Source organism: Phoenix dactylifera, chromosome 18 (assembly GCF_051530095.1).
Source record: "Phoenix dactylifera cultivar Ajwa chromosome 18, Ajwa_hap1_PhDact_Kaust_v1.1, whole genome shotgun sequence".
Taxonomy (NCBI): Eukaryota; Viridiplantae; Streptophyta; class Magnoliopsida; order Arecales; family Arecaceae; genus Phoenix; species Phoenix dactylifera.
The window spans coordinates 11929956-11955865 of NC_143207.1; the positions used below are offsets into that span (position 1 = coordinate 11929956).

The following is a 25910-nucleotide window of genomic DNA, read 5'->3' on the forward strand; positions in this document are numbered from 1 at the left end:
TAACCACCTGGGTCTTTGCAGCCTATAGTCCTGTGGATTTCAAGGGCAGGCTTTGCCTTTCTGCGCAAACTTTTTGGCAAGATCATTCCATCGTCTCAAGTCGCAATGGTACCCTACTATTTTATGGATTAAGCCACCATGTTCTTGAACCAAATTGGATCACAATTTGTGAGATCATTCATCCCCTACTGTTTTAGGGCAGAATTGCGCAAAGATCTCCGAATATATATCATTCTGAAATTTTTTAAGAAAATAACTTGTTTTAGAGATATCTTAGTACCTTCCGCCAACCCCTTTATGCCAAACGCTGTTCTAGGCCTTCCATGTGTGCAGGTCACATTCTAGACTTCTAGTCACACACCTCCATGAGCGCGGCCGGTGCTCGATCTTAGCATGTCTCTCTCGATGGTCCATTGAGTTCATCACATCTCCTACCATCAGGTTCTACGTGAAATGAACCAACGGCTAATGTTCTTTCGAATTACACCCGAGCCAGCCTGTATCCGATCCAGGGGCGGCCCAATACATTTGGAGGTCTAAAGCGAATCCAATGAATAAGGCCTCTTTTTTTTAATAATATTTGTTTTGATAAGTATAAAATATTTTAAAAAATGATATGGAAATAGATAGCTATCCTTTTCAGTTTAATATAATTTTTGAATGGAAGCACAGAAAAATAATTGAAAGCCCGTGAAACTGATTAAATAACTGAGATAATGCTCGGCAATACTGTTTACCATGTCAAGCAAGAGCAGAATAGGACAATGTCATCAAGGTAAAGAAAAGAATTTGTACAGAAAAGATCTCTCTATAAGAGAAAGTAGGGGCATTATGGAAAATTCACTTCATCTAATTGATAAAAGTCTCATCCCACCATCTCATCTCCCGTTCAAGTGAGTACCCCTAAGCAGCAACTGCAACATCACATATTCACAGCACGGCAGCCATTCAATCCCCCTGGCCCCCTCCCTCCTTTTCTCTCTCTACCAACCAAGGGGGGAGAAGAAGCCGAGAGGAGAAAATTGAAAGAATCTCCACCCTCCAAGAAGTCGATCTCCAATCCCCCTATCTTTCTTCCTGATGGCCCAGCTGGATCAGGAGTAATGTGAGGGAAGGAAAAGCAAGACCCAAACCAAAAAAGAGAAGGGATGAAATATAAGAGTGGCTTCAGACGTGCATCAAGCCAACCAAATCCCTCCTCTCTCTCCTTCTCTCCACCCAAAACAAAACTACTGTCCCCAGCCTGCCACTTTTCCAACGGCTAGTCGGCCCATCAGACCCGACGGCGACGCCCTGCCTTTTCTTTTTGAAATCAAGTGACCGTTGTGAATGGAGCGCAGCCAAGTATTTAAACAAAAACCCAGTCTACAGTTGGGATTTCCCTCTAGCTCTAGCTCTATCCGTGCGGCCCATCAGACCCCACGCCCTGCCTTTCCTTTTTGAAATCAAGTGACCGTTGTGAATGGAGCGCAGCCAAGTATTTAAACAAAAACAGTTGGGATTTCCCTCTAGCTCTAGCTCTATCCGTGCGGCCCCCGGCCCCAAAGAAGGCCCCCGCTGCCGCCGCGCCGTTCTACGTCGCTGCCCAAAGAAGGCCCCGCTACGTCCCGAGCGGCCGCAGCGGCGGCGATCGAATCCACCCTTCGCCCCTTCGGAGAGAAGCCGATTGATCAACGATTCAACAGATCAAGTACTCCTCTCCTCGGCTTCTCCGCTCTAATCAATCCTCCATTCCTCCTCTCGATCAGTCGATCTTGTCGCTTGTCTCCGGCTCTAAGAAGGCAAGAACCTGCCGTCCCACCCGCGGAAGAGTGAAGACCTTCACCTTCAGTTCGTTCTGGTTCTGCCGTTTTAATTCTGGACCTTGACGGCGGCCACCTCCGGGCTCCCGGTCGACCGGACCACAACCACAGGACCACTAAGCCGGTAAGCCCTAACTCCTAAATCCTAAGGCCCCCTTCTCCCCGGAAGCCGGAAGAGTGAACTCAGTGAAGACCTTCTTGACTTCTTCGGTTCTTCCCCGGTTGATTTAGTCCTGCATTTTGAACCAATTTTTTTTAAATCAACTGATCTTTTTTAATTACATATGAAAGGGTACATGTAACTAGAGATATTAATTTTACCTGAATAGGGAACTTGGTAATTATCATTTTTTTGAGGGTATTTTGGGTAAAAATTGGAATAGATGGAATCCTACTGAGAATACTTCAATGTTCAAATCATATGTTGTAGATTTGTGAGAGCAATTCTTTTGTGAACTTGCCAACACCATACACTGATTACTGATACACATGATGTCATCCACAAAACAGCCAGTTTGAAGCTTGAACATAAACCTGTAAGCCTTCTCCTCCCAGCCATTTGTACCCCTTTTTTTGGAACATAAATTCTTCTATTTCATCCCGCAATGGCAAACAGCCAACAATTCCCACAGCATCTCTTTTTTTTCTTTATTGAAACAATTCCCACAGGCCACAGCATCTCAAAATTCAAGATATCAGTCACACCAGGTTTTCTGTGATTGTAGATAACTGTCCAAATTCAAGAAGACAAATATTGGCGATACAGCACCGTTGTCTGCCCTCTGGAACAGTAAGATTGTAGAATTAGAACCACAGGTATGAGCCCTTCATTGGTTTCTCTTTCTTTTTATGTGCTTAACTCTGCTTTCACTAATTATATGCTCATACTCAAAATAAGCAGCTAGAGAAAATTTCTAACACCTAGGAAAAAAAAAACTTCACGCAAGGGAAAAAGAGCAGTGAGACTAGACTTCTTCAAGAAGCAATATCCTAGACACAAGCTTTAGAGTAGGGCAAAAAGCCTTTGAAAAGATGGCTGATTTTATCAGTGAAAAGAACTGCTTGGTTCATAACGTAAAGATAGCTGTTGATATTTAAATCATGTACATCATGGTCCGATATTTAATTCAGCTTTAGACAAAGAGTTACTAATTTTATCAGTGAACTGTACATTTATGTGTGGATTTTGATAAACTGAATGATGATTCACAGTGAATCCTTTTCATTGAAACTAAGAAAATTCATAATGAACAGTGCTTCAAAAATTTCTCCAGCTTACCAGCTAATAGATCAATTTGTTGCCATGCTTGCCATTTTTGCTGGTTGCTAGACCCACTAATTGTTGATGTGCCTGACACTTGTTCTATTTGTTGGATGAAGTTATCAACTTTTCTGCTTATTTGCTTTATGATAGTAGAGATTATTGATATAGTTCCCCTGTCATGACATTTCGTTGTTGAGCAACTAAAACTCTTTGGTTCAAAGGGAAGTTGGAGGATGGAGGAACAGGATAAGGGAACCAGCTCATTTCTGGTTTCTTTGGCTCCTCTCCTCTCCTCCCCTCCCTCCTTTTCCACTTATGGTATCAGAGCCAAGTTCGGGCATTGCTTATTTCATATAGGCACAGGATAAGGGGAGGCTACCGGTAGTATTGAGATGCCAACTGTAATCCTATAGGATCATAGGCGAGGTCTAATATATTGAGAGCTCTTGAGCCAACTACAGGGTTATTAGGAACTGGCATAGCCAGAATGTCTGGCTATATGCATTGAGGTATAATACAATACATACTTAATATCCTCCTGGACACGGTTACTAGAATATGTAAATACTTAATATAACACTGTACATATTTAATATGCCATGGTACATAGTTAGTATACCATAATACACTTAATGTACCATAATACATAATATATCATGATATACACTAAATATACTATGGTACATATTTTTTTTAATAAAAAAAATCCTCACACGAAAATAATATCCTTGCCATTGGTCAAGCAATTTCTCACAAGGAGCAGCACAAGAAAGTTCGGTTTGAATTTTGATTTATGATGTAAAACATAAATAGGTTTCTTATTCCATCTTCTCAAGTCGCATTGATGATTGCTTGGTATGGATTCCACACAGAATATAAGTCCGTCTGACCTCTACCCACAGACAAAGACAGAATATTAAGGTTATATTCTTGTCTGTTGGTGATTGAGTTTTCAAAGGAGGAGAAAAGATACTCAAATTATGAAAAAAAGAAAAAGAAAATTCATTTTGACTGGTAAAGCCTCATTCTACTAAACTGGCCCCCCAATTTAACTTATAGAGCACTCATACCTGTTAAAATAGTAAATTGAGCACTCATCCTTGCTAAGACCAACTCTTTTCTTTTTTCCATAGTTATATAGGGGTAAGCTTTGAGTTTTTCAATATTTCTCATCAAATAATTATACTGTTAGGGTTTCATTGCCTGCTCAATTGCACATTTCTTTTTTTATCTTTAACTTTGTCCATGCATTAGAGCAGCTAGCCACTAAATCTATTAACATTGATTCAGCAGTCTTCTTAGAAGCTTAAAGGAAAGTGGCTGCTCGAATATGGTGCAACTGGGGGTTGCTTTGGATAACATAGCTATGCCTAGAGGCTAGTGTTATATGTTTTTATTTATGATTTATTTAGTCTGATGCTAACTGCTGGAAGTACTCCTAGCTAACGCATGTCGGTTTATATCTTTGCCATGTTGGTCCACTTCTCTGTGTGGGATCTGTGTGATAACCTTGTCATAAACTTGGTGATTGCTAGAGTTGTGCATCCGCCAAGTCGGGCCAGGTTCAACCCAGCCCAGCCCTAATTAATCTGATCTAATCCTTAAAGAGATCAAATAAAGCATTTATTTTTCTTTCTTTTGGGTCTTTTGCATATATATTCTTGTAAATATATAGTATATTTACCTTCTGAAAAATTCTATTTGCGTACATACTTGAAAATTATTCTGTCTTTACAATAATATCCATTCTGCGAGATTTTTAATCAAGGGTGTTGATATAAAAACTTTCATTTTAAGCGTAAAATGCCAATATTATTTTTTTACATTAAGATCTGTAAAATTTTTAACATTCAATTACATTGTAAGGAGGTATTATTTTTGCGTATTGTTTTCAAGAATCTGAATGCAAGAAGGAAAATTAAATCCATTTTATACTGAAAATAATTATTTATCGGTACCATCAACAAAAAAAATTTAACTAGAAGGTACCGTCATAAAAGCAAAATAGTTTAAGGGTTATATATGTAAATAGAAATAAAAATAAATATGCAATAATCTGTATTTTCAAGGGTGTGTGATTTTTTTTTTGTTGGGGGGAGCTGGTATAGGAGGCACACTGAGAGAGTTAGGGAGAAAGGAGAGCAATTCTTGGCTTCAATGTTTGTGCTAGCCGCATGAAGTTGCTTCAATTACACTCATTATATATATGTAGATAGGAAGTGATTCTCAGTAGTAGTGCTCCACCCATTATTCACATACATAAAATGAGGTAGGGTGGCGAGTAGAGCAGAGTCAATGGGCTGCAGCCAATGGAGATTGGAACCTCAGGAATAAGGATGCACCTGATAGAGTTTTCGTTGATAAAGTTTTCGTTGTGATAATTAGAGACCTTGCGTAATTTTTTTAAATGTTATAGAAGTTTGTTGCCATATCGGTCTCATAGAAAAGAAAACTAATAAATATGATCAAATTACAAAGTTCAAAGAATAATCTGATGAACATCTGCTTAGAAAAGTAGAGAGCATCTATAGCGTACAAAATGATGGGGAGTCAAAAGGCCCACAAATATCTGTATGGATAATTTCAAGAAGTTCTTCACTTCTTGTGGCAACTTTTTTTGTGTGTTTGGTATGCTTTTCCTTAATGCAGTCCACACACATACCGAGATCAGTAAAGTCTAAGTTTGACAAAATCCCATCCTTTACTAATCTCCCTAACCTTTCTTTGGATATATGACCCAATCTTTTATGCCACAAGTTAGAAGATCTTTCATTTATCAGGTTTCGATTAATTCCAATATTACGATGCAAGGTTATAAGAGTTTCAGCAAAGTGATTATCAAGATTTACTTTATATAAGCCATCACATAAGACACCAGAACCAAGAAAGACATTGTCTTTGAAAAGACGCAAACTACCATTCCCAATTTTAAAGAAATATCCTTCAACATCAAGTTAAGAAACAGAAATTAAATTTCTAGAAATAGAAGGAACATAAAGAGTCTAAAGCAAATCTGAATGACAACCAGTGTTTAAAAACAAACGGTAGGTTCCAACAGTTGTTACAGGAACTCTAACTCCATTCCCCAAAACGATAAAACTCTCATTTGGATCTTGCATCTGGGTTGTAAGAAATTCCTACATCGTATTGAAAACATGAACATTAGAACCTGAGTCAAACCACCAAGTATTAGAAGGAACTTCAGTAAGGTTTGATTCAAAACATACATAAGCCAAAGGCTCACCTTTCTTTTCAAACCATGCCTTGCGTTTATGGCAGTCCTTCTGATAGTGTCTCAATTTCTTGCAAAAATGACATCTATCTTTGTTTTTTTCTTCTTATGAACCTCGGTATCATGATGAGGCTCTTTACCCTTGGATGGTGGTCTCTTCATGCCCTTTCTTGGCTTCTTCCATTTCTTCTTGGCTCCATGACTTATAAGATTGACAGAATGATGTCCTTGTTGCTTAAGTCTTGTCTCCTCTTGAACAAGCATACTGGTCAATTCATTCACATTCCACTTATCCTTAATAGTGTTGTAGTGAATTTGAAATGATCCAAATTGAAGAGGCAAGGAGTTCAAAATAAATTGAACTAAAGAGGATTTATTCACATCCATCCCAAGAGCCTTCAGCTTAGCAGCTATATTTATCATTTCAAGGATATACTCATGCATCCCACAAGTACCATCAAATTTCATGGTGGTAAGCTTAGCCATTAATGTTCCAGCCAAAGACTTATCAGCAGATCGAAAACGTTCTTCCACAGTTTTCAATAATACTTAAGCACTGTCACATTCAGAAAGCGTTGACTTGATATTGTTCACTATACTCATCCGCATAAACATAATGCTCAGTCTGTTCGATCTTTTCCAAGTCTTATAAAAAGACCTTTCTTCCGAGCTGCTCAAATCAGTAATATCAGTCGGTTTCTCAAATCGAAGTGCTAAATCAAGATCCAGAACACCTAGATGGAATTGAAATTGTTCATTCCACTTTGAGAAATTAGTTCTATTAAAGATGGTAACAGATGAAGCTTGCGAATGAAGCGAAACAGGAATAGATACTGCAATAAGAAAATCGACAATAAAAAAAATGCTTACAACATTAACACTTTGAGTTAGCAATAATGACGAATAACATAAACAGTGTTACCATAATACACCTTTGGGTAGTAATTATGAAACACTAAATTACTATTATGGTGATTCCCAATACACCTAGGAATAATTAATGATATAGGTCCAAAATTCAAATAGGTTTGTTGTCTTTGAGCATCCAATACCTATTAAATCAAGGATACTCATTAATTATCCTAACTCAGCAAATCAATCATTTGAAAGTGATGCACCTTTGGGCCAATCCATAATATCTCATGATTGAAAACAGTAAGTCATAATTTGCAAAGTCACTATCTTAATACCTGGGATTAGAGTATTTGATGACTTGATGTCTATTAAACATTCTAGTTGGTTTACTTTGGCAACTACCAAACTATTTCATAATATAGACATCAAATTAAAATAATGACATTGCACATAATTGACAATTCATAATATGACAAATTAAAATAAAACTTGTATCTAATATTTTACTAATCTACACAATCAGTATATGTGTCATATCATGCTATCAAGTATACAAAAATATAGAATAAATGACAGAAAATTTTATCACATCACCCTACAAGGACCTATGCATAAATAATATATTCTACAGGGACTAATTTAAAATATTTTGAGGATCTCTGCATAAATAATATGTTTTACAAGGACTAAATCAAAATAATTTTGATTTTTATAGCTATGGAAGTGAAAGTGGATCCTAGGTTCTTCGGTAAAGCATGCTGAATTTTTTTTTTTGAAAAACCATGGCTGAACCTGATCGAGTTGCCTACGTACCCCTTCATAAGGAGGATCAAGCCACACGTAGTTCTTTTTAAGTTTCAAAAATGCAGCGAAAAAATGAATCAAACAATTTAATTCATGCATGCTTACAAGATCAAATCTAGAAATCAGCACATTAAGAAAACATAGGATTATGCCGGAATCATTGAAACAATTATGCTAAAACTTTTATGCATGATTAGCTATCAGATCTGAAACTTAAGAACCCTATTCCAATTAATCTCCGAATATCCAACGAATGGATTCTGGAGATGTCTCCGTGAGGAGCCCCAAAAGAGGGTAAAACCTCGAGGAATCGGACCTAAATCTTGACACCATAATAAATGATTAATACTAAATTAATACCTTTTATGATAGATGAAAGTTGAGGATCTGATCCTTGACTTTGCAGCCACGCACACAAATAGCCTCTACGAGAAGTACATGCAAAGTCCTGAATGATCTTCTTTTGCAACAGTGCTAGCAGCTGTAGAACACTTGAAGGCTGAAATCTGCTCGCCGGGATTCAATCAACTCTTGATCAATCGTCTTGAAGCAGATGGAGATGAGATTTGTAAGGAATGTAGAGGACTCAGATCTGATCTTGAATCTTCGAGATATCCATCCTGAAAAACCTAACTAAAATGGAGAAGAAGAGGAAGGAGGCGTGTGAGAAAGAAGGCTGCAATGGATGCTTTGCCGGCGCCCATGTTTGACCCATTTTAATGGCCTCCGAATTTCATTCAAAATTCAAAAATTATCTTCAGAAAACCTCTTTTAGTTGGCGCATGCAATGGAATAGGAACAACCCAAATCAGATATCAGCCAAATCTGATTTAAATTCAAATTTTAAACACATGCGCAAGAGGGGAGGAATTTGAAATCCATGCGGCAGAATTTTCCTTCCTCTTGTTGCATATATTTCATTTGAAATTCGAATTTAAATGATTCAGAGGTTCACACGCCAGCTTGGAAAGTTATTTGATGTATGAAATTATTTAATATATTGCTTAATATTTGAATTCAAATTCAAACAACAAACAATGTTGCCATGTGTCAAGCAATGGGTCCATGCGCCATGCAATAATTTTGATTTATTTAAAATTCATGAAATCCAATTCCATGTCACCACTAATTGCCACATCATCTGAGCCTAATCCCCTTGGGTTGCACCTAATCAAATTTGATCAAACCCGGATTAAAACAAAGCATTTTGGTTGAACCCAATCTAATCAGGTCAGATCCTAATTAAGCCCAAATTGAATCCAATTCAATTTTTGGCTCATCCAAACTCAATCAAATTGAATTAATTACTTTGTGTTGGACCTAATCCAATTAGGTCAATCCCCAATCGCAAATTAATTTAAAATTAATTTGATCAGCTTAAGTCCTTTTTGGTTCTAACCTAATCCAATCAGGTCAAAACCCTGATTGAGCCCAAAGTTGAATCCAATTCAATTTGGCTCATCCTTAGCTCAATTACTCAATCAAATTGAGTTCATTAGCAATCTAATTATTAAATAATCCTCCAATAATTACTTTAATTATTTTATAAGATAATTTGCCAATCGAATTTACCAAATTACCTCTGAATGATTCTTAATCATTCATCAGCCTTCTTGATCAATCAGAAATCTTGTATGCGTGTGACCTCATAGGTTCGAACCTAAGCCGGTAGTATAGGAACGACTTTCTATACTAATCGATGTAACCATCTAGCAATGGTACCCGATGTCCGGATAGGCCGAATATATGTGAAGCAAATATTCTGAAACCCTAGACTATGGTTACTGTATAATTCAATCCCTTTGACTCCTAATGCCAGAATGACTTAAAGCTCACTGTCAACCCTAAAATTAGTACATCCATTATGTGATTAACTTTAGATATCCCGTGACTCCTCACTGAAATTACCCTGGCCAAAGTTTTGCTAAATTAATCACAAGGCATTATCTCCTGTTTTTCAGGAGGGGTCAATTCCATCTTGACTCACAACTGACTACGCAAGTACTTGACTGCACCCAGTGACCTTCCGTCACTGAATTAAAAATCTAGGTAGTCTGGTACCAAAGTACAGTGAGTTGCTTTCTAGTTACAGGTTGCGGTCTTAGGTCAGAGGGCCAAACTTATACCCATATCCACTCGGAACATCTCTCAACAGTAGAGCGTTCCGGAATTGGTCACGTTCAGTGAAATGTACTCCTACACTTCACCTATGTAGCATACCAGTGTCTCCACACTTCTTGGTTAAGAGGACAACCAACGTATATGTCACACAACGACCTAATCTCGATAATGTTGTCGTCCTTATAACATATCATTTGGTCGCGAACTAGTTTAAGGATTCAAAGATAAATCCTCGTTTATCATTAATAAATCCTAAGGAATTCATTATATAAGAGTTCATTTGAAGATGTAAAATGATAAATAATGCCAATAAATACTTTATTGATTTGTCAATTCATTTATAAAATTCAATCAACATGCTGACGATTGACATTTAGGATACAATTTCCAACAGGAAGGATGTCAACATAATAAAACGTTTCACAAGGGCTTAACAGAAACATTTTCTTCTTTTAACAGCCCTGGAAGGACTGATGCATAAGTGTACCATTTAACAGGGACTGAATTAAAATAATTTCTTCTTCTAACATCCCTGAAAGGACTATCTGCACAAATAAAATGTTTCAGAGGGGCTTAACTAAAAGTTCCCCTTTTATTGGCCAAACGAATTCAGGTTTCGGATCGAAACCCAAAAACCCAAACCCATTATGCCCCTTTTTTTTAAATGCAGACGGGTTAACGATTATGGGTTCGGGTCGAAACCCAAAATCCGGATCCGTTATGCCATAAATTAGTTTTTTTTAAAAAAAAGAACCGAAGACGGGTCGGGCCCCCGACCCGTCTTCCGACCCAGCCCGCCTGCCTCCGATCTCCGGGCGGCGAGCACCTGCCTCCGGTGGACTCGCCGCCAGATGGCGAGCCCTCCGGCGATCGCACGCCACCAGGGGCAACGCCGGCGGGCTGAGATTCTGCCGGCGAGCGCGTTCATGTCGTTTGCTGCCGGATGCAATGCCGCCCGACGGCGACTACTCGGGCAGAAATCCGCCGCCCGACAGCGATCATCCTGTAAGTTTTTTTTTTATAATCTACGAAGTGTGTGATGGCGGCCATGGCCAGCAGCTACGCCGGATCCTTTGATGGCTCTTGGCGCCATATGCCGGCCAGATCCGACATTGGGATGGGATGAAAGCCATGGCCGAGAGTCGATGCCGGACCCGTGTCGGCTCTCAGTGCCATATGCCGGCCAGATCCGGCATTGTGATGGTCCAACCCTGTGATGGCCGGCCAAGCAACCATTGCCTTGTCCCTGCTGTCGTGGAGGACTGTCCATGGCTTGATGGACTATCAAATAATAGGCCTTTTACCGTGATCTAGTTCTACCCTTTTACTATGATCTAGTTCTAGAATGAATCTGGCTCTGATACCACATGTAAACATGTGTAAATAGGATCATAAATAGAACCATGAAGGGTAGCGTACCTGGATCCATGGATTTGCTGAACGATCAACGGTTCTTTTCTCCCTCATGACCCCTGTTTAAACACCCGGTGATGGAGACCAATTTTGTGTTCTCGTTATAGGCAGAGGGTGAGACCCCTTTGTATATCCTACCATCAAGGATATTATGCTTCCACTTCTCTAGAAGTCAGTTACGATAATCGTTGTGGTCATATGGGTCAAAACTAACAGTAATTATCAGTCTAGTTTGATCTAGGTTGCCCTAAACCCTATGTGGTGGTCGTGGTTCTTGCTCGGCTTCCGCTATAATTAGTGGTTCATGTGGTGGTGGTGGTACTGGTTCTTTTATGACTGCTACTATATATTATTAGAACAGAGGTGTTTTTTTATGCTTTGTTATTTTTATTAGAGTAAAAAAGCAAATTTCATAGCTTATCAACATGAGAGGTTATCGAAAAACTTCTTAATGAGCACGATAAACGATATAGTTAAACAAAAGATTACCAATAATCTTGTAGTAATTTCTCGAAGAAAACACACAATATATATCTACTTTTGCCCACAAATGGGAAAAAAGAAAGATCACTCCCTATATTGATTTGAGTATGTGGTGCTTCACAACATATACAGATGCCGGTCCGTTCTTCGGACTGCAAGATTTTCCTTTTATGTACAGATGATTCTTATATGCAGGTTCTCAAGAACAATGTTTCGATCCCATCGGACAACCTCCTGTCAACAGCGCAGAGGGATATTGGTGCTTCACACGTCTCTTTTATTATAGAAAAGGAAAGCCGATACGGAAAGTGCCGGTGGGCAAAGGCAGCTGGAATCTGCGCCTCACAGATTCCATGAAGAAAGGAGATGGAAAAAAATGGTGCAAGCGAAAATTGAAGTATGACAATAATGAAGTTGACACACTCAAGTTCAAGATAACACAATATTCGCTTGGAGAAAAAGATGATAAGGTGAGAAATAAGAAAAGCTCAGAGGGAAGTTTAGCTCTCGACCATTTTCTGCTTTTTCTGGTAAAATCTTTAAGTTTGGCTTGAAAGTAATTGCCAGTTTGCCCAGACTTACTCATTGATCCCAAGTGACGCATCTAATAAGATTGATGGTCTCTCTTGCCATCGCTATTGCAGCCCAACTATGCTATCTGTCAGATTTCTCGGATCACTAACATGGCGGCTGGATTTCAGGACGCCGCAGGGGACTCTCGTCCTCCAGGCACAGGTTAGAGAGATCTCCCCCAAAACGACGTTGTACCACCAGGTATAGGGAGAAAAAAAAATAGATTGGTCAAGGTTTTTAATTTGATAAGTAAAGTACCACATGCATGCAAGTAAGAGAGAAAATTTAATATTACCTAGAAATAACAGTCACTTGAGCAAGATATATTCCACTCGAGAATAAATCAAAATGCTTGCATTCTATGTGCCTTACTTTTTTCCAATTCATGCATCTGAATTTTCTTTTCCAGTTCGTTGTTGCTATAAGCAAGCTAATTTGTTTCATTAATTGTGCGGCATACTATGGAACACATGTTTCATGCATACAAAAAGATATTAAGATATATATATATAGTTTATTAGGAAGTTTGTTGAGAAATATGTATATAACATTTTATATTTTTAATACATAAATTTAAAAATAATATTTAAAAGTATAAATTAGTTAAAATTAAATTTATCCTATAGTCTTTGTATCTCTTTCTTTGCACCAGGGCCGGCCCGAGCCCTAGGCGACCGAGGCAGTCGCTTAAGGCCTCGGGCCAATGGAAGGGCTCCGGGAGGCTGACCAGAAGGAAGCAAAGCCCCCATATAAAACGGGAACAGGAGCTGGCTACGAGTCTTCTCTCTTGATGGAAGGGCCCATAAAACTGATTAAATAACTGAGATAATGCTTGGCAGTACTGTTTACCATGTCAAGCAAGAGAAGAGTAGGAAAAGGTTATCCCATGGCACTTCATGGTCAAGGTAAAGGAAAGAATTTGTCTAGAAAGGAACCTCTCTGTGAGAGAAAGTAGGGGCATTATGGGAAATTCACTCCATCTAATTAATAAAAGTCCCATCCCACCATCTCCCCTTCAAGTGAGTACCCAAGCAGCCAACTCTCTTTCAAGTTTTGAAAATGGCAACTAAAAATATTTCAAACATCCAAGCATCTCAATAATTAGAAACATATTAATCAAAGGAGCGACAAATCATGAAACTAGCGATCCTCCTAAAACTTAAAACATAATTAATTAAAGAAAAATTTTTGGGGGTGCCTTTTAGTGCAAGCTCACAAAGTTCACCGGGTGTATGAGATGCGGGCCTGGCAACTCATCATCGAACCACGCTTATTAAAAAACAAGTCATCACCTAAACGTCCATTTATTCCACTAATTTTCACAAGTCACAGAAAATGCTCACATTACGAGAACTTTTTGTATGCATGAAACATGTGTTCCATAGTATGCCGCACAATTAATGAAACAAATTAGCTTGCTTATAGCAACAACGAACTGGAAAAGAAAATTCAGATGCATGAATTGGAAAAAAGTAAGGCACATAGAATGCAAGCATTTTGATTTATTCTCGAGTGGAATATATCTTGCTCAAGTGACTGTTATTTCTAGGTAATATTAAATTTTCTCTCTTACTTGCATGCATGTGGTATTTTACTTATCAAATTAAAAATCTTGACCAATCTATTTTTTTTTCTCCCTATACCTGGTGGTACAATGTCGTTTTGGGGGAGATCTCTCTAACCTGTGCCTGGAGGACGAGAGTCCCCTGCGGCGCCCTGAAATCCAGCCGCCGTGTTAGTGATCCGAGAAATCTGACAGATAGCATAGTTGGGCTGCAATAGCGATGGCAAGAGAGACCATCAATCTTATTAGATGCGTCACTTGGGATCAATGAGTAAGTCTGGGCAAACTGGCAATTACTTTCAAGCCAAACTTAAAGATTTTACCAGAAAAAGCAGAAAATGGTCGAGAGCTAAACTTCCCTCTGAGCTTTTCTTAGTTCTCACCTTATCATCTTTTCCTCCAAGCGAATATTGTGTCATCTTGAACTTGAGTGTGTCAACTTCATTCTTGTCATACTTCAATTTTTGCTTGCACCATTTTTGTCCATCTCCTTTCTTCATGGACTCTGTGAGGCGCAGATTCCAGCTGCCTTTGCCCACCGGCACTTTCCGTATCGGCTTTCCTTTTCTATAATAAAAGAGACGTGTGAAGCACCAATATCCCTCTGCGCTGTTGACAGGAGGCTGTCCGATGGGATCGAAACATTGTTCTTGAGAACCTGCATATAAGAATCATCTGTACATAAAAGGAAAATCTTGCAGTCCGAAGAACGGACCGGCATCTGTATATGTTGTGAAGCACCACATACTCAAATCAATATAGGGAGTGATCTTTCTTTTTTCCCATTTGTGGGCAAAAGTAGATATATATTGTGTGTTTTCTTCGAGAAATTACTACAAGATTATTGGTAATCTCTTGTTTAACTATATCGTTTATCGTGCTCATTAAGAAGTTTTCCGATAACCTCTCATGTTGATAAGCTATGAAATTTGCTTTTTTACTCTAATAAAAATAAAAAAGCACAAAAAAACACCTCTGTTCTAATAATATATAGTAGCAGTCATAAAAGAACTAGTACCACCACCACCACATGAACCGCTAATTATAGCGGAAGCCGAGCAAGAACCACGACCACCACATAGGGTTTAGGGCAACCTAGATCAAACTAGACTGATAATTACTGTTAGTTTTGACCCATATGACCACAACGATTATCGTAACTGACTTCTAGAGAAGTGGAAGCATAATATCCTTGATGGTAGGATATACAAAGGGGTCTCACCCTCTGCCTATAACGAGAACACAAAATCGGTCTCCATCATCGGGTGTTTAAACAAATGTTGATCGTTCAGCAAATCCATGGATCCAGGTATGCTACCCTTCATAGTTCTGTTTATGATCCTATTTACACATGTTTACATGTGGTATCAGAGCCAGATTCATTCTAGAACTAGATCATAGTAAAAGGGTAGAACTAGATCATGGTAAAAGGCCTATTATTTGATAGTCCATCAAGCCATGGACAGTCCTCCACGACAGCAGGGACAAGGCAATGGCTTGGCCGGCCATCACAGGGTTGGACCATCACAATGCCGGATCTGGCCGGCATATGGCATTGAGAACCGACACGGGATCCGGCATCGTCTCTCGGCCATGGCTTTCATCCCATCCCAATGTCGGATCTGGCCGGCATATGGCGCCAAGAGCCATCAAAGGATCCGACGTAGCTGCTGGCCATGGCCTCCATCACACACTTCGTAGATTATAAAAAAAAACTTACAGGATGATTGCTGTCGGGCGGCGGATTTCTGTGGATGATTGCTGTCGGGCGTCGGGCGGCGTTGCATCCGGCAGCAGACGACATGAACGCCGATCGCCGCTCCTAAGGGCCGACGGGCTGGGTTCGGCGAAATCTCAGCCCGCCGGCGTTGCCCCTGGTGGCGTGCGATCGCCGGAGGGCTCGCCATCGGGCGGCGAGTCCACCGGAGGCAGGTGCTCGCTGCCCGGAGATCGGAGGCAGGCGGGCTGGGTTCGGCGGAACCCTAACCCGCCGCTGAAAGAGGAGGAAGATGGGTCGGGCTCCCGACCCGTCTTCGGTTCTTTTTTTAAAAAAAAACTAATTTATGGCATAACGGGTCCGGGTTTTGGGTTTCGACCCGAACTCGTAATCGTTAACCCGTCTGCATTTAAAAAAAAGGGGCATAACGGGTTTGGGTTTTTGGGTTTCGACCCGAAACCTAAATTCGTTTGGCCAATAAAAGGGGAACTTTTAGTTAAGCCCCTCTGAAACATTTTATTTGTGCAGATAGTCCTTTTAGGGATGTTAGAAGAAGGAATTATTTTAATTCAGTCCCTGTTAAATGGTACACTTATGCATCAGTCCTTCCAGGGCTGTTAAAAGAAGAAAATGTTTCTGTAAATGGGATCGAATAATTCTTCCTGAGAATCTGCATATAGGAATCATCTTTAAATGTGGGCTCACTAAAAGCAAAATCTTGCAGTCCAAAGAACGGGCAGGCACCTGGCTGTATATATATGTTGTGAAGCACTACATAATCAAACTAATGTGGGCAAAAGTAGATAATGTGTGTTTTTTTTTCCGCATCGAGAAATCACTACGAGATGATTGGTAATCTCTTGTTTAACTAAATCATTTATCCTGCTAAGAATATTTCCTATTACTTTTTAATGTAAGTACAAGTGGCCAATAATTTTAGTTGGGTGGATTGTGAGGCATCTTAATTACATTAGTCTCTCTGACATACAAAAATAAATTCCTATTTGTAAAGTATACCTGGTAGAAAATTTTAAAATAATATTCAATAAAAAAGATATAGTGTAAGGCCGGGCCCATTGCTAAAATAGGTCCAACAAAAAAAGTAGGGGGGAGCCTCCATTGCCTATAAGCCGAGGGGTCAGTGGTTCGTCGTTGTCAGAAAGAAGAAAAAAAAAGATTCGCTCTCGCTCAACCATCATTTTTCCTCGCTGTCATTCTTCTCAGGGCCTCGCCGGAGTTGTGCTACCACACCCCTACCTCTCCTGACCTCATCTTTCATCGAGCCATCGTTGCCAGCCGAGATCTCATCGTGAGATCATCGAACTTGGAAATGGGAGCAAATCCCCTATTTTTGTGATCTACCCCTTCTTACTTTGATATTTTTTATGATGGCCAGTCGGACCTTCGGCCAAGTCTTCATGGGACTCTCCTTGACCCGCATGGTGGAACTTCGACCGCTCAAAAGGAGTAAGGATCACCGAAGTAATGTCTAAACCCAATGATTTCACAAAGCAAAGATAAAGGATTCCGGAACAAGTAAACACTATTTTCAATTGTCTCAACAATTGAATCAGAATGAGGAATAAAAATAGATTCGAGATGAGACAAACAAAAGAGGTTAGAGACGGCTCAATAAATGTCTAAGGGTTTCCCTTCGAACTCTGTCAGAATTACCCAACTTGAGTTATGAGTACGAATGAGATTTCTTTTTTTCTGTAAGGAAGAATAGGCGAGTGATTCGAGCTGAGTGAGGCTCTGGTTCATGTTTTAGGCTGACCATTGTATTATTTTTCTATTCTCTTTCTTCCACCTTGTCATTACCGCTGTCTCTGCCGCCATCGCAGCCTCACTGGAGGCTGAGCCTGTGGCAGGGGCTAGTTGCCACTGATGCCGGCTCTCCTCCACCCTAGTTCAAGATACCAAACCTTCCCTATTTAGACTTCATTCACTGCTGACCAACACAGTCGTTGATGTTGTTGTGGTTGTCACCAGTGGCCAGACATTAGGCCAACGATGATGCAGCCGATCGCCAGTGTCGCCTCCATCTAGATCAACCTCTAACCTCCCTATTTTGAGAAAGAAGGAAAGAGTTTCCACTTTTCTTTCTCTTTTCTATCTCTTCCTTTCTCTCTTGTCTTCCTCTCTCTTTTGTTTGCTTCTAAGCGGATCCAGTAGAGAAGCCTTCTCCCTCTTTTGTTCCTCTCCATGTTCTTTGGTCAACCTCGTAGACGGTCTTAGAGCACCATTGTTGTGATTGCCTTGAGTAGCTATGCAGCATGGCAGCCCCCACCGCAGCACTTGCCAAGCACAGTTTAATTTCATCATCATTAATCTTTCTTGAGCTATCTATACTATAGTCTGACTCTAGGTTTATAATTGGACTAGTGAGATTACCTAGATCAGATCAACCGGCGCCGTCTGATGTTACTACCTAACTGGCCATGTCTTTCCTCCACTCCGACCTTCGTCGGTTATCTAAAAATATGACATGTTACATTTGCTTTGATCAGAGACCGATTTCTTGATACATTATGCTGACCGAATCTGACTACTCGCCACCGCCACCCGACCGGCCTCATTTTTCTTCATATGCATATCTACTTTATGGTCAGCCTTGGTGTATGGGGGTGCAGTCATTCAAACAAGAAGAAGAACAAAAGAATTTTATACTCTAGTTCTTCAATCAAGGTAGAACCCTAATTTCTTATTTATTTATTTAATCTCAAATTAGGTAGGAAAGAAAAATTAGATTTAAGAGTAATTTAGATATTAGAGCTCCGAAATAGGAAACTAACAATGATTGATTTATTTCTTATACTAATGTTTGGTCAAGGATGGGTTGGATTTATACTGATTGATTGGTTTGTATCGCTGGGTTTATATCGTGAGATTTGCATCAATAGATTTAGTTTTGTATGAGATATGTTTTATTTGATTTTCAGATATGAACATATTTATGTGTTATTATATATGGATATCAGCTATTGAAGTTATAACTATATAAATTCTAATTCATATTATTTTGAAATTATGAGAAATACATTATTTAATTAGAGTTGATTTGACAAGAATAACATATAAAATCAGATAGATAAGAAGCGGTTTGGATTAACTCGTCATGTGGATAGCCTTCACGGGGTTATGTGTGGGACGGCCTCAATGAGCTTATGCATGAGATGGCCTCCATAAGCTTATACGTAGAACAGCTTCCACAAGCTTATACGTGGGGTAGCCTCCACGAGCTTATGCATAAAAACTTTGTTTATCAGTCATGGACTCAGACATGATCTTGGTTAGTCCAAAGCTGAAAAGTAAATTATTATAGAACCTAGAATTGAGATAATAAGAAATGGATGATAAGACATATGAAACCAATGCTAAATAAAATGTTTTGGTTGTTGGTATTTGTAATATATATATCCTGATAAGCCAAATATTTGATGTATGTTTATGCAGATATTTGTCAGTTTAATTGAGTGATACTGAATGTTTGAAAAGAGGTACCATAATTTATGTTTTCATTTTGATATCGTTTATTACTATTCTCAAATTATAATATTATATTGGTACAGATGGGCAGAGAATCTTACTAGGCTGTAAAGCTCACACTAACTTTTTTCTTTTCTTTTTAGAGCTGCAGAATTCTTAGTACTTGGTTATGGTTAGGATCATGGTGAAATGATAAATAGGTTGATACCAGTTAGATGATTGAATTTTGAAATTGTACAAGTTTATTACTTGTTATGAATCGAGATCATTATTATTTACTAAGATTGAGGTTGCAATGAATCTTCAAGCTTTACATGTTCTGAAGAGCCTTGTCCTAAGGAGTATGCAAGTTGTGTCATGTGGTCGACCTGGATGATAGGTTTGGAGCATGATAGAAGTGGTGTCAGAGCATAGATTTAAGATCACTAGGGACTGTGACAAAAGTTGTATTAGAGCTTAAGGTTATGATCACTAGGGATATGACAAAAGTAACAGAATAGATTCAGAGCCTAGGTTTAAGATCGCTAGGTATTGTGATAACATTTATGCATGGGGTTTGGCAAACGATGAGTACTGAAGGGCTAGATGATATATGTTTCTAATTTCGATAAGTGGGTTGACCTAAGATGAGTGCAAGAGTATGCAAGTTGTGTCATGTGGTCGACCTGGATGATAGGTTTGGAGCATGATAGAAGTGGTGTCAGAGCATAGATTTAAGATCACTAGGGACTGTGACAAAAGTTGTATTAGAGCTTAAGGTTATGATCACTAGGGATATGACAAAAGTAACAGAATAGATTCAGAGCCTAGGTTTAAGATCGCTAGGTATTGTGTTAACATTTATGCATGGGTTTTGGCAAACGATGAGTACTGAAGGGCTAGATGATATATGTTTCTAATTTCAATAAGTGGGTTGACCTAAGATGAGTGCAAGAGGTTTTGGCTATGGATTATAGTGTTACATTAGTAGGTTAATTATGCCATATGTACTTATTCAATCGTCATTTAAGTGATTTGGAATCCCAAACTTGATGCGGGTGCAAACCATGATAACGTTCTTGTTCTATTATTAATTGTTTGGTTGCAAATTTTGGATTTATTAGCAAGAAGTTGTGAGGCAATAACCTCTAATGAAACTATATGTAGATCATGTATTCTAGTTTATCGCCTAAGAAAGAGTTTCATAGTATTAAAATGGAATTTGTATGTGGATCTTTCATAGTACTAAAGTGAACTAAGAAAGATTTTCAAAAAGGAGTGTACTTCTTGGTTGAATCTATATGTGGATTATATAGGTAATTGGCATTTTTGGATACTATAAATAGGTATATTTCTATTAATAGATTTTATTTTATTTTATTTTTAAGGTTATAGAGCATTCATATTTGTGGAAAACACTAGTAATTTGAATTTTTATGTTTGGATTGGGCTACTAAATCTTTTTCATAATTATTGGAGACAATTGAATGTGCTAAAGCAAACTCAAATCTAGGTTTATAATTCGATCAAGAATTTGTCATTGTTGATGAAGCCACTAGTAAAATATAATAATGAGTATAGACTTTGGTTATAAGCCGCTTAGATAAGTTATTACATATATCATTGCTACATTAATACTATTATAACTGTTGATGGTTCTGCTATTTGATGAATGGTTAGGAGGTTTCAAAGAAACATGATTTTTGGTTTCTTAATGTATATCATGATCAATGTTATGTATTCTTAATTTAGAATGTCCATTATCGACTTTGAGTTGGTAAAATAAAAGATCTTGATCCTTTCAAAAGGAGAGTAGACAAACACTCAATCTACAATTCTTCTTCTTCTTCTTCCATCTCTATCATCATGGTCTACAGTTCCATTGATTCTTTATAAATGTTCATTCTTCAAAGCATTCATTAGTTATAATAGTTCTGACATGTCTTGCTTCAAGCTAAAATAGGCTTGTTTTATGTACAAGTCATGATTAGACAAAATTGTTTAGACTCAATAAAATAATGAACTCATACTTTTGATTACAATATCTAACCAATTGAACTAAACCTACCAATAAAGAAGGATTCTAAATTTTGAATTTTTTTTATGAGTGGAATGACTTGATAAAGATGAGCTCTGTAGACATAATAAGTGGTCAGCAAATTCACTACATGTGGGGCTCTATCTAAATATGCATTATGTTTTGCCTTATAATCCAAGTTGATCAACCCAAGCCCAAGCATACATTTGAGGCTCGATAAACTATTTTTCGAGTTTAAAATGGTGAAGGAGATTTCTTCTTCGTTTTTTTGTTGGTTGGGGGGGGGGGTTGTGATGGTGTGAGGCAACATGCTTTTGTGGTAAGTTTTTATAATACATAGCAAAGCATGTTGAGAAACATGTATAATTCATTTGTTTTTGTTGTTGTGCCATCCACATTTAGTCATGCACAACATGCATAATTCATATGACTCGGTGTGCATGGATCTTAGAAAGCATCAAAAGAGCAATTATTTTATGTATGGGAAATGCCTCATTCACCCACCAAGTCATTACAATAATCCGATGTCGTGCTTTACTAATCCAACCATGGAATGTCGTACCGGCCCGTATCGGTCTGGTCCTAGACCGGTACCGGATTTCTTGTGCGAACCGGCCGGTACGGAGCCCGTACCGGTCGGTACCGGCCCGTACCGCCACCGGTACGCCGACCGGTACCGGTACGGCGGACCTTGAATCCAACACTTTTGACTTGCATGAAACTAGTACTCTTGCAATACCAAAGCATGCAATGTTGTCATGCCAATATACATGACCTTGATGTTCACAACTTTTTGCCAAACTTGGTGTCGCAGATAATAGTCATTGGCTTTACAACCTAATGCAATTCAATAACACAACTACAAATACTTACAATCCAATAGAACATAATGGATTGCCAAACCAAGTGACAACATGAGTCCTCTATTCCTTCTTCTAATCTAAAGTTGAAACCCTAATCATCTCAGAGTCCCATCTAAACTCCTGCAAGACTCAGCCCAAATGGAAAAGGACAAGGAGGCCTGCATCTCCATTCCAGTGGCCTGCATCTACCGTTTTGCTCTGGGCTCCACCTCTTTGGTAAAGTAAGGATTTTTTTTTTGGTGAAAAATTAAGGTAAGCCTGCCACCGGGATGCTCTATAAAGGAAACCGGATTCCCTCTTTCCGCTCCCCACCTCTTCATCTCCGAGCGCTGGAGAAATAGAGGGGGAGGATCGGGGAGGATCCGATTCCACCCCTTAAATCTGTCCATCGCTTTGAGTTCTCTACGGATCTTTCCTCGGTTGATCCATCCAGGTCCCTCTGCTGTTCGATTTGGGGTTCTCTCGATCGTAGAAGCCGTCGTTTCTTCGTTCTCTTCTCGATTTTCCCGATTGGAGTGGTTGTTCGGGGGATCCTCGGATGCGCCGCGGCTTCGGGCGATTCTGCTCTGGCGATAACGGTCTAGTGAGCTCGGATCCAATCTCTCCTCCTCCGGCTGAATCCCTTTGATCGAAGGGGTTTTTCTTTTCACGGAAGCCTCTCTCCTCTTGTAGCGGCCGGGGGCGTTCGGCGATCTTGGGGATTTATCTGCGGATCGTGGCTCTTTGCTGTTGGGATCGCTGTTCTATTCGTTCGGAATGTAAAGGGGTCGGCGGAGAACCCATCTCGAGCTCTTCCTCTTTTCCCTTTCGGAAAGATTGTTTCTTGATGGGATAATTGAGCGTTATCGACATCAAGGATTGCTTGTATCAGGCCTTAATATCAGGCCTGCTTTTTAATTTTCGGCCTTTTAAATTCAGTTTGCTGCTTTTTTCCGGGCAATTTGTTCATTGTGGTCGAGCTGGTCTGCAATTAGATCAGAGGAAGGCTGGAAAGGGAAAAAAATAATGGCTGTGTATTATAAGTTTAAAAGTGCAAAAGATTACGAATCTATTCTAATTGAGGGTCAATTCATATCTGTTGCCAATTTGAAAGAACGAATTTTTGAATCCAAGCATTTGGGAAGGGGTACCGATTTTGACCTCATGGTCTCCAATGCGCAGACTAATGAAGGTTGGTTCTTCTTCTAGATTAGGTTCTCTTGATTGGTTTATTCATGCAGTTTACTTGTAGGAGGATAGTTCAGTTCATTCAGAATTAATTGTCATTAGACTAAAAACTAATAAAAAAAGGGATTGATTGGAGTATTTTTAGATAATTGTGCTTGAAAAATTAAGAGATAAGGGGTAATGGAGTTGGGGTGAGATTGTGGCTACTGTTCGATTGATAGTGTGTCTGTTGAGTTACTTTGCTGGGAGCACTGTGGGTTGCTCTAATCTCACTTTGAATTTTTATGGACTCTGTGTTCTTCCATTTTCGATTTCAGAATATGCAGACGAAGCTGCTATGATACCCAAAAATACTTCAGTATTGATTTGTCGCATCCCAGGACGGCCATGGAAGCCTATTGTTACAGAACGAGATGAGTACTATCTCACACTCTGAATCTTGAGCATTTGATGAGCTCTTCTATTTGCATTTACATTATGCTTTTGCTAATGATTTTTAGATTTGGTTATGTGGGAGGGATGTAGTGTTACTGAAATATTTTGAAACTTTATTAGGATCAAATTTTGTAAGATAAAATTGAGACAATGTTGATGACTTTCCTGACTGGATTTTGATTTTGAAAGTTTGCATTCCATCTGCAGGACAAAAGTTGTAGAGGATAAGATAGAAGATCTTCCACCAGCAAGTAACACTTTGGTTGGCGACCCATCTACCATGAAATATGTAAGACTAATAATTTTTGAATATGATTCTCTAGGTGCTTAAATTTTTTTTTTTTCATTCTGAATTGGTGCCAGCCACCATTATCTTAATTCTTGAGTGGATAATGGGTGTATCTTTCCTGACCGTTCTCATCTTTGATTGATGGCAAGGATATTGATAATACACATTCAATCACATTTTGCAGCCTGAAGAATCTGAATGGGATGAGTTTGGTAATGATTTGTATGCTATTCCAGAAGTCCTTCCTGCTCAGTCAAGCAGTTCAGTGGTAGATGTTTCTCCTGCAAATAAGGTTGATGAGGATAGCAAGATTAAGGCTTTAATTGACACACCTGCCCTTGACTGGAATCAGTGAGACATTTAATTGGATCATTGATATTTCTTATATTTCAGTGGTTTTATTTTTTAGAAATTAAAAAGTTTAGAGAAGTTCGAGAGAATGGAGTAGCAATAGCAGTCACATTTTGTTTACCAATGAGGAATCATTTATAACATAATGTTTTTCACTGGGTCAAATGTAACTTTGCAGTCAAACACAAGAAGGTTATGGTGCTGGAAGAGGCTTTGGTAGGGGAATGGGTGGGAGGATGATGGCTGGTCGTGGTTTTGGTAAGCCCTTGAACACTTGTAGAACTCTTCATGCTTGTCTCTTTTCCCGTCTTTGTATAGCTTTTTATTCTTGTGTCATTTTCCTTCTTTGACTGTCTTACACTCAGAGCCTCACAATAACATTAACTTTTTAAATTGAACTAGGATTTGGTTAATTGCATCTTTATATATGTATATTCCTCTAAAAGTAGCATATACTCTCTTGGTTCCTGTATATGTTTGTGATGATAGGGATTCCACAAATGCATTTTAGGATTAAAACATTTGCTATCCATTCTTTTGTAGACTTTTTGTTGCAAGAGCAGTCAAATTCTTAGTTTTATGATATATGTTGCATGTATCACTTTATTTTATCTTCCCATTTTCCTGGATACTGACATTTTCATTTTTCTCATTAAATTAAGGCCGAGGTGGGCTGGAGCGAAGGACACCTCCAGCAGGCTATGTTTGTCATAGATGCAAAGTGCCAGGTACGTTTATAATATGTTGACTAATGAGGTCATTGTAATTAATTGTTTTCAGCATTTGCGAGCGCCAGTTAATGTATGTTAAGAGTTTTTTTTAATTTTATTCAGGTAATTTTATCCAGCACTGCCCCACAAATGGTGATCCAAATTATGACGTTAAAAGGGTGAGACCCCCAACTGGCATTCCTAAATCAATGTTAATGGCAACTCCTGATGGTTCCTATGCATTGCCTGGTGGTGCTGTTGCTGTTCTTAAGCCAAATGAGTAAGTTGATGACTTCATGCAATGTTCCTTGTTATTACAGAATTGTGATAGATATGACAGCTGATGACCAACTCTTTTTTTTTGTCATAGTTCTCTTGATTTTATATGCATAGTTCACTTATAGCATATGGGAAAGCTGCATAAATTGAAAAAAATATACATTTTGCAGGGATCTGTCCGATTTAGGCATCGTGGGTATGAACCAGGGGCATGGATATTTGACCAGGTAAGAATTTGAGGCTAAGAAAGCTGATCTAAGATGGAAGCGTGACAAGGTAGAAGGGTTTTTGCCCTCTTCCTTCTGAAGGTCCTTCATCGGTTGAAGAAACCCGGGTCCGGCTGCTGGCAATGGAAAACGGAGAAGACAGAGACAAGTTATTAGAGCTTTACGAGATCCTTCACCTTCATCTGGCGAATGTCCGGCTGGTAGATGCTGACAAAATCTATGAGGCGTTCCTCTACAAGAAAAATAGAGCAGAAA

General features: G+C 39.0%; 1 protein-coding gene across 1 annotated transcript; it reads left to right on the forward strand.

Annotated features, from left to right (window-relative positions):
- Positions 1–887: 887 nt before the first annotated feature.
- LOC120107233 (E3 ubiquitin ligase PQT3-like) lies at positions 888–25908 on the forward strand. The gene is made up of 8 exons (XM_039120424.3): positions 888–1926; positions 2528–2618; positions 23682–24088; positions 24273–24439; positions 24618–24697; positions 25102–25167; positions 25273–25429; positions 25599–25908. The coding sequence occupies exons 3-8, from the start codon at positions 24080–24082 to the stop codon at positions 25657–25659; spliced, it is 540 nt and encodes a 179-aa protein (XP_038976352.2). The 5' UTR covers positions 888–1926; positions 2528–2618; positions 23682–24079; the 3' UTR covers positions 25660–25908.
- Positions 25909–25910: the final 2 nt, after the last annotated feature.

Excerpts from the sequence above, each read along its gene's own strand:
- LOC120107233 (XM_039120424.3), top strand. Across the intron at positions 25,168-25,272 it reads TCATAGATGCAAAGTGCCAG|GTAATTTTATCCAGCACTGC; the intron begins GTACGTTTATAA and ends AATTTTATTCAG. Across the intron at positions 25,430-25,598 it reads GCTGTTCTTAAGCCAAATGA|GGATCTGTCCGATTTAGGCA; the intron begins GTAAGTTGATGA and ends TACATTTTGCAG.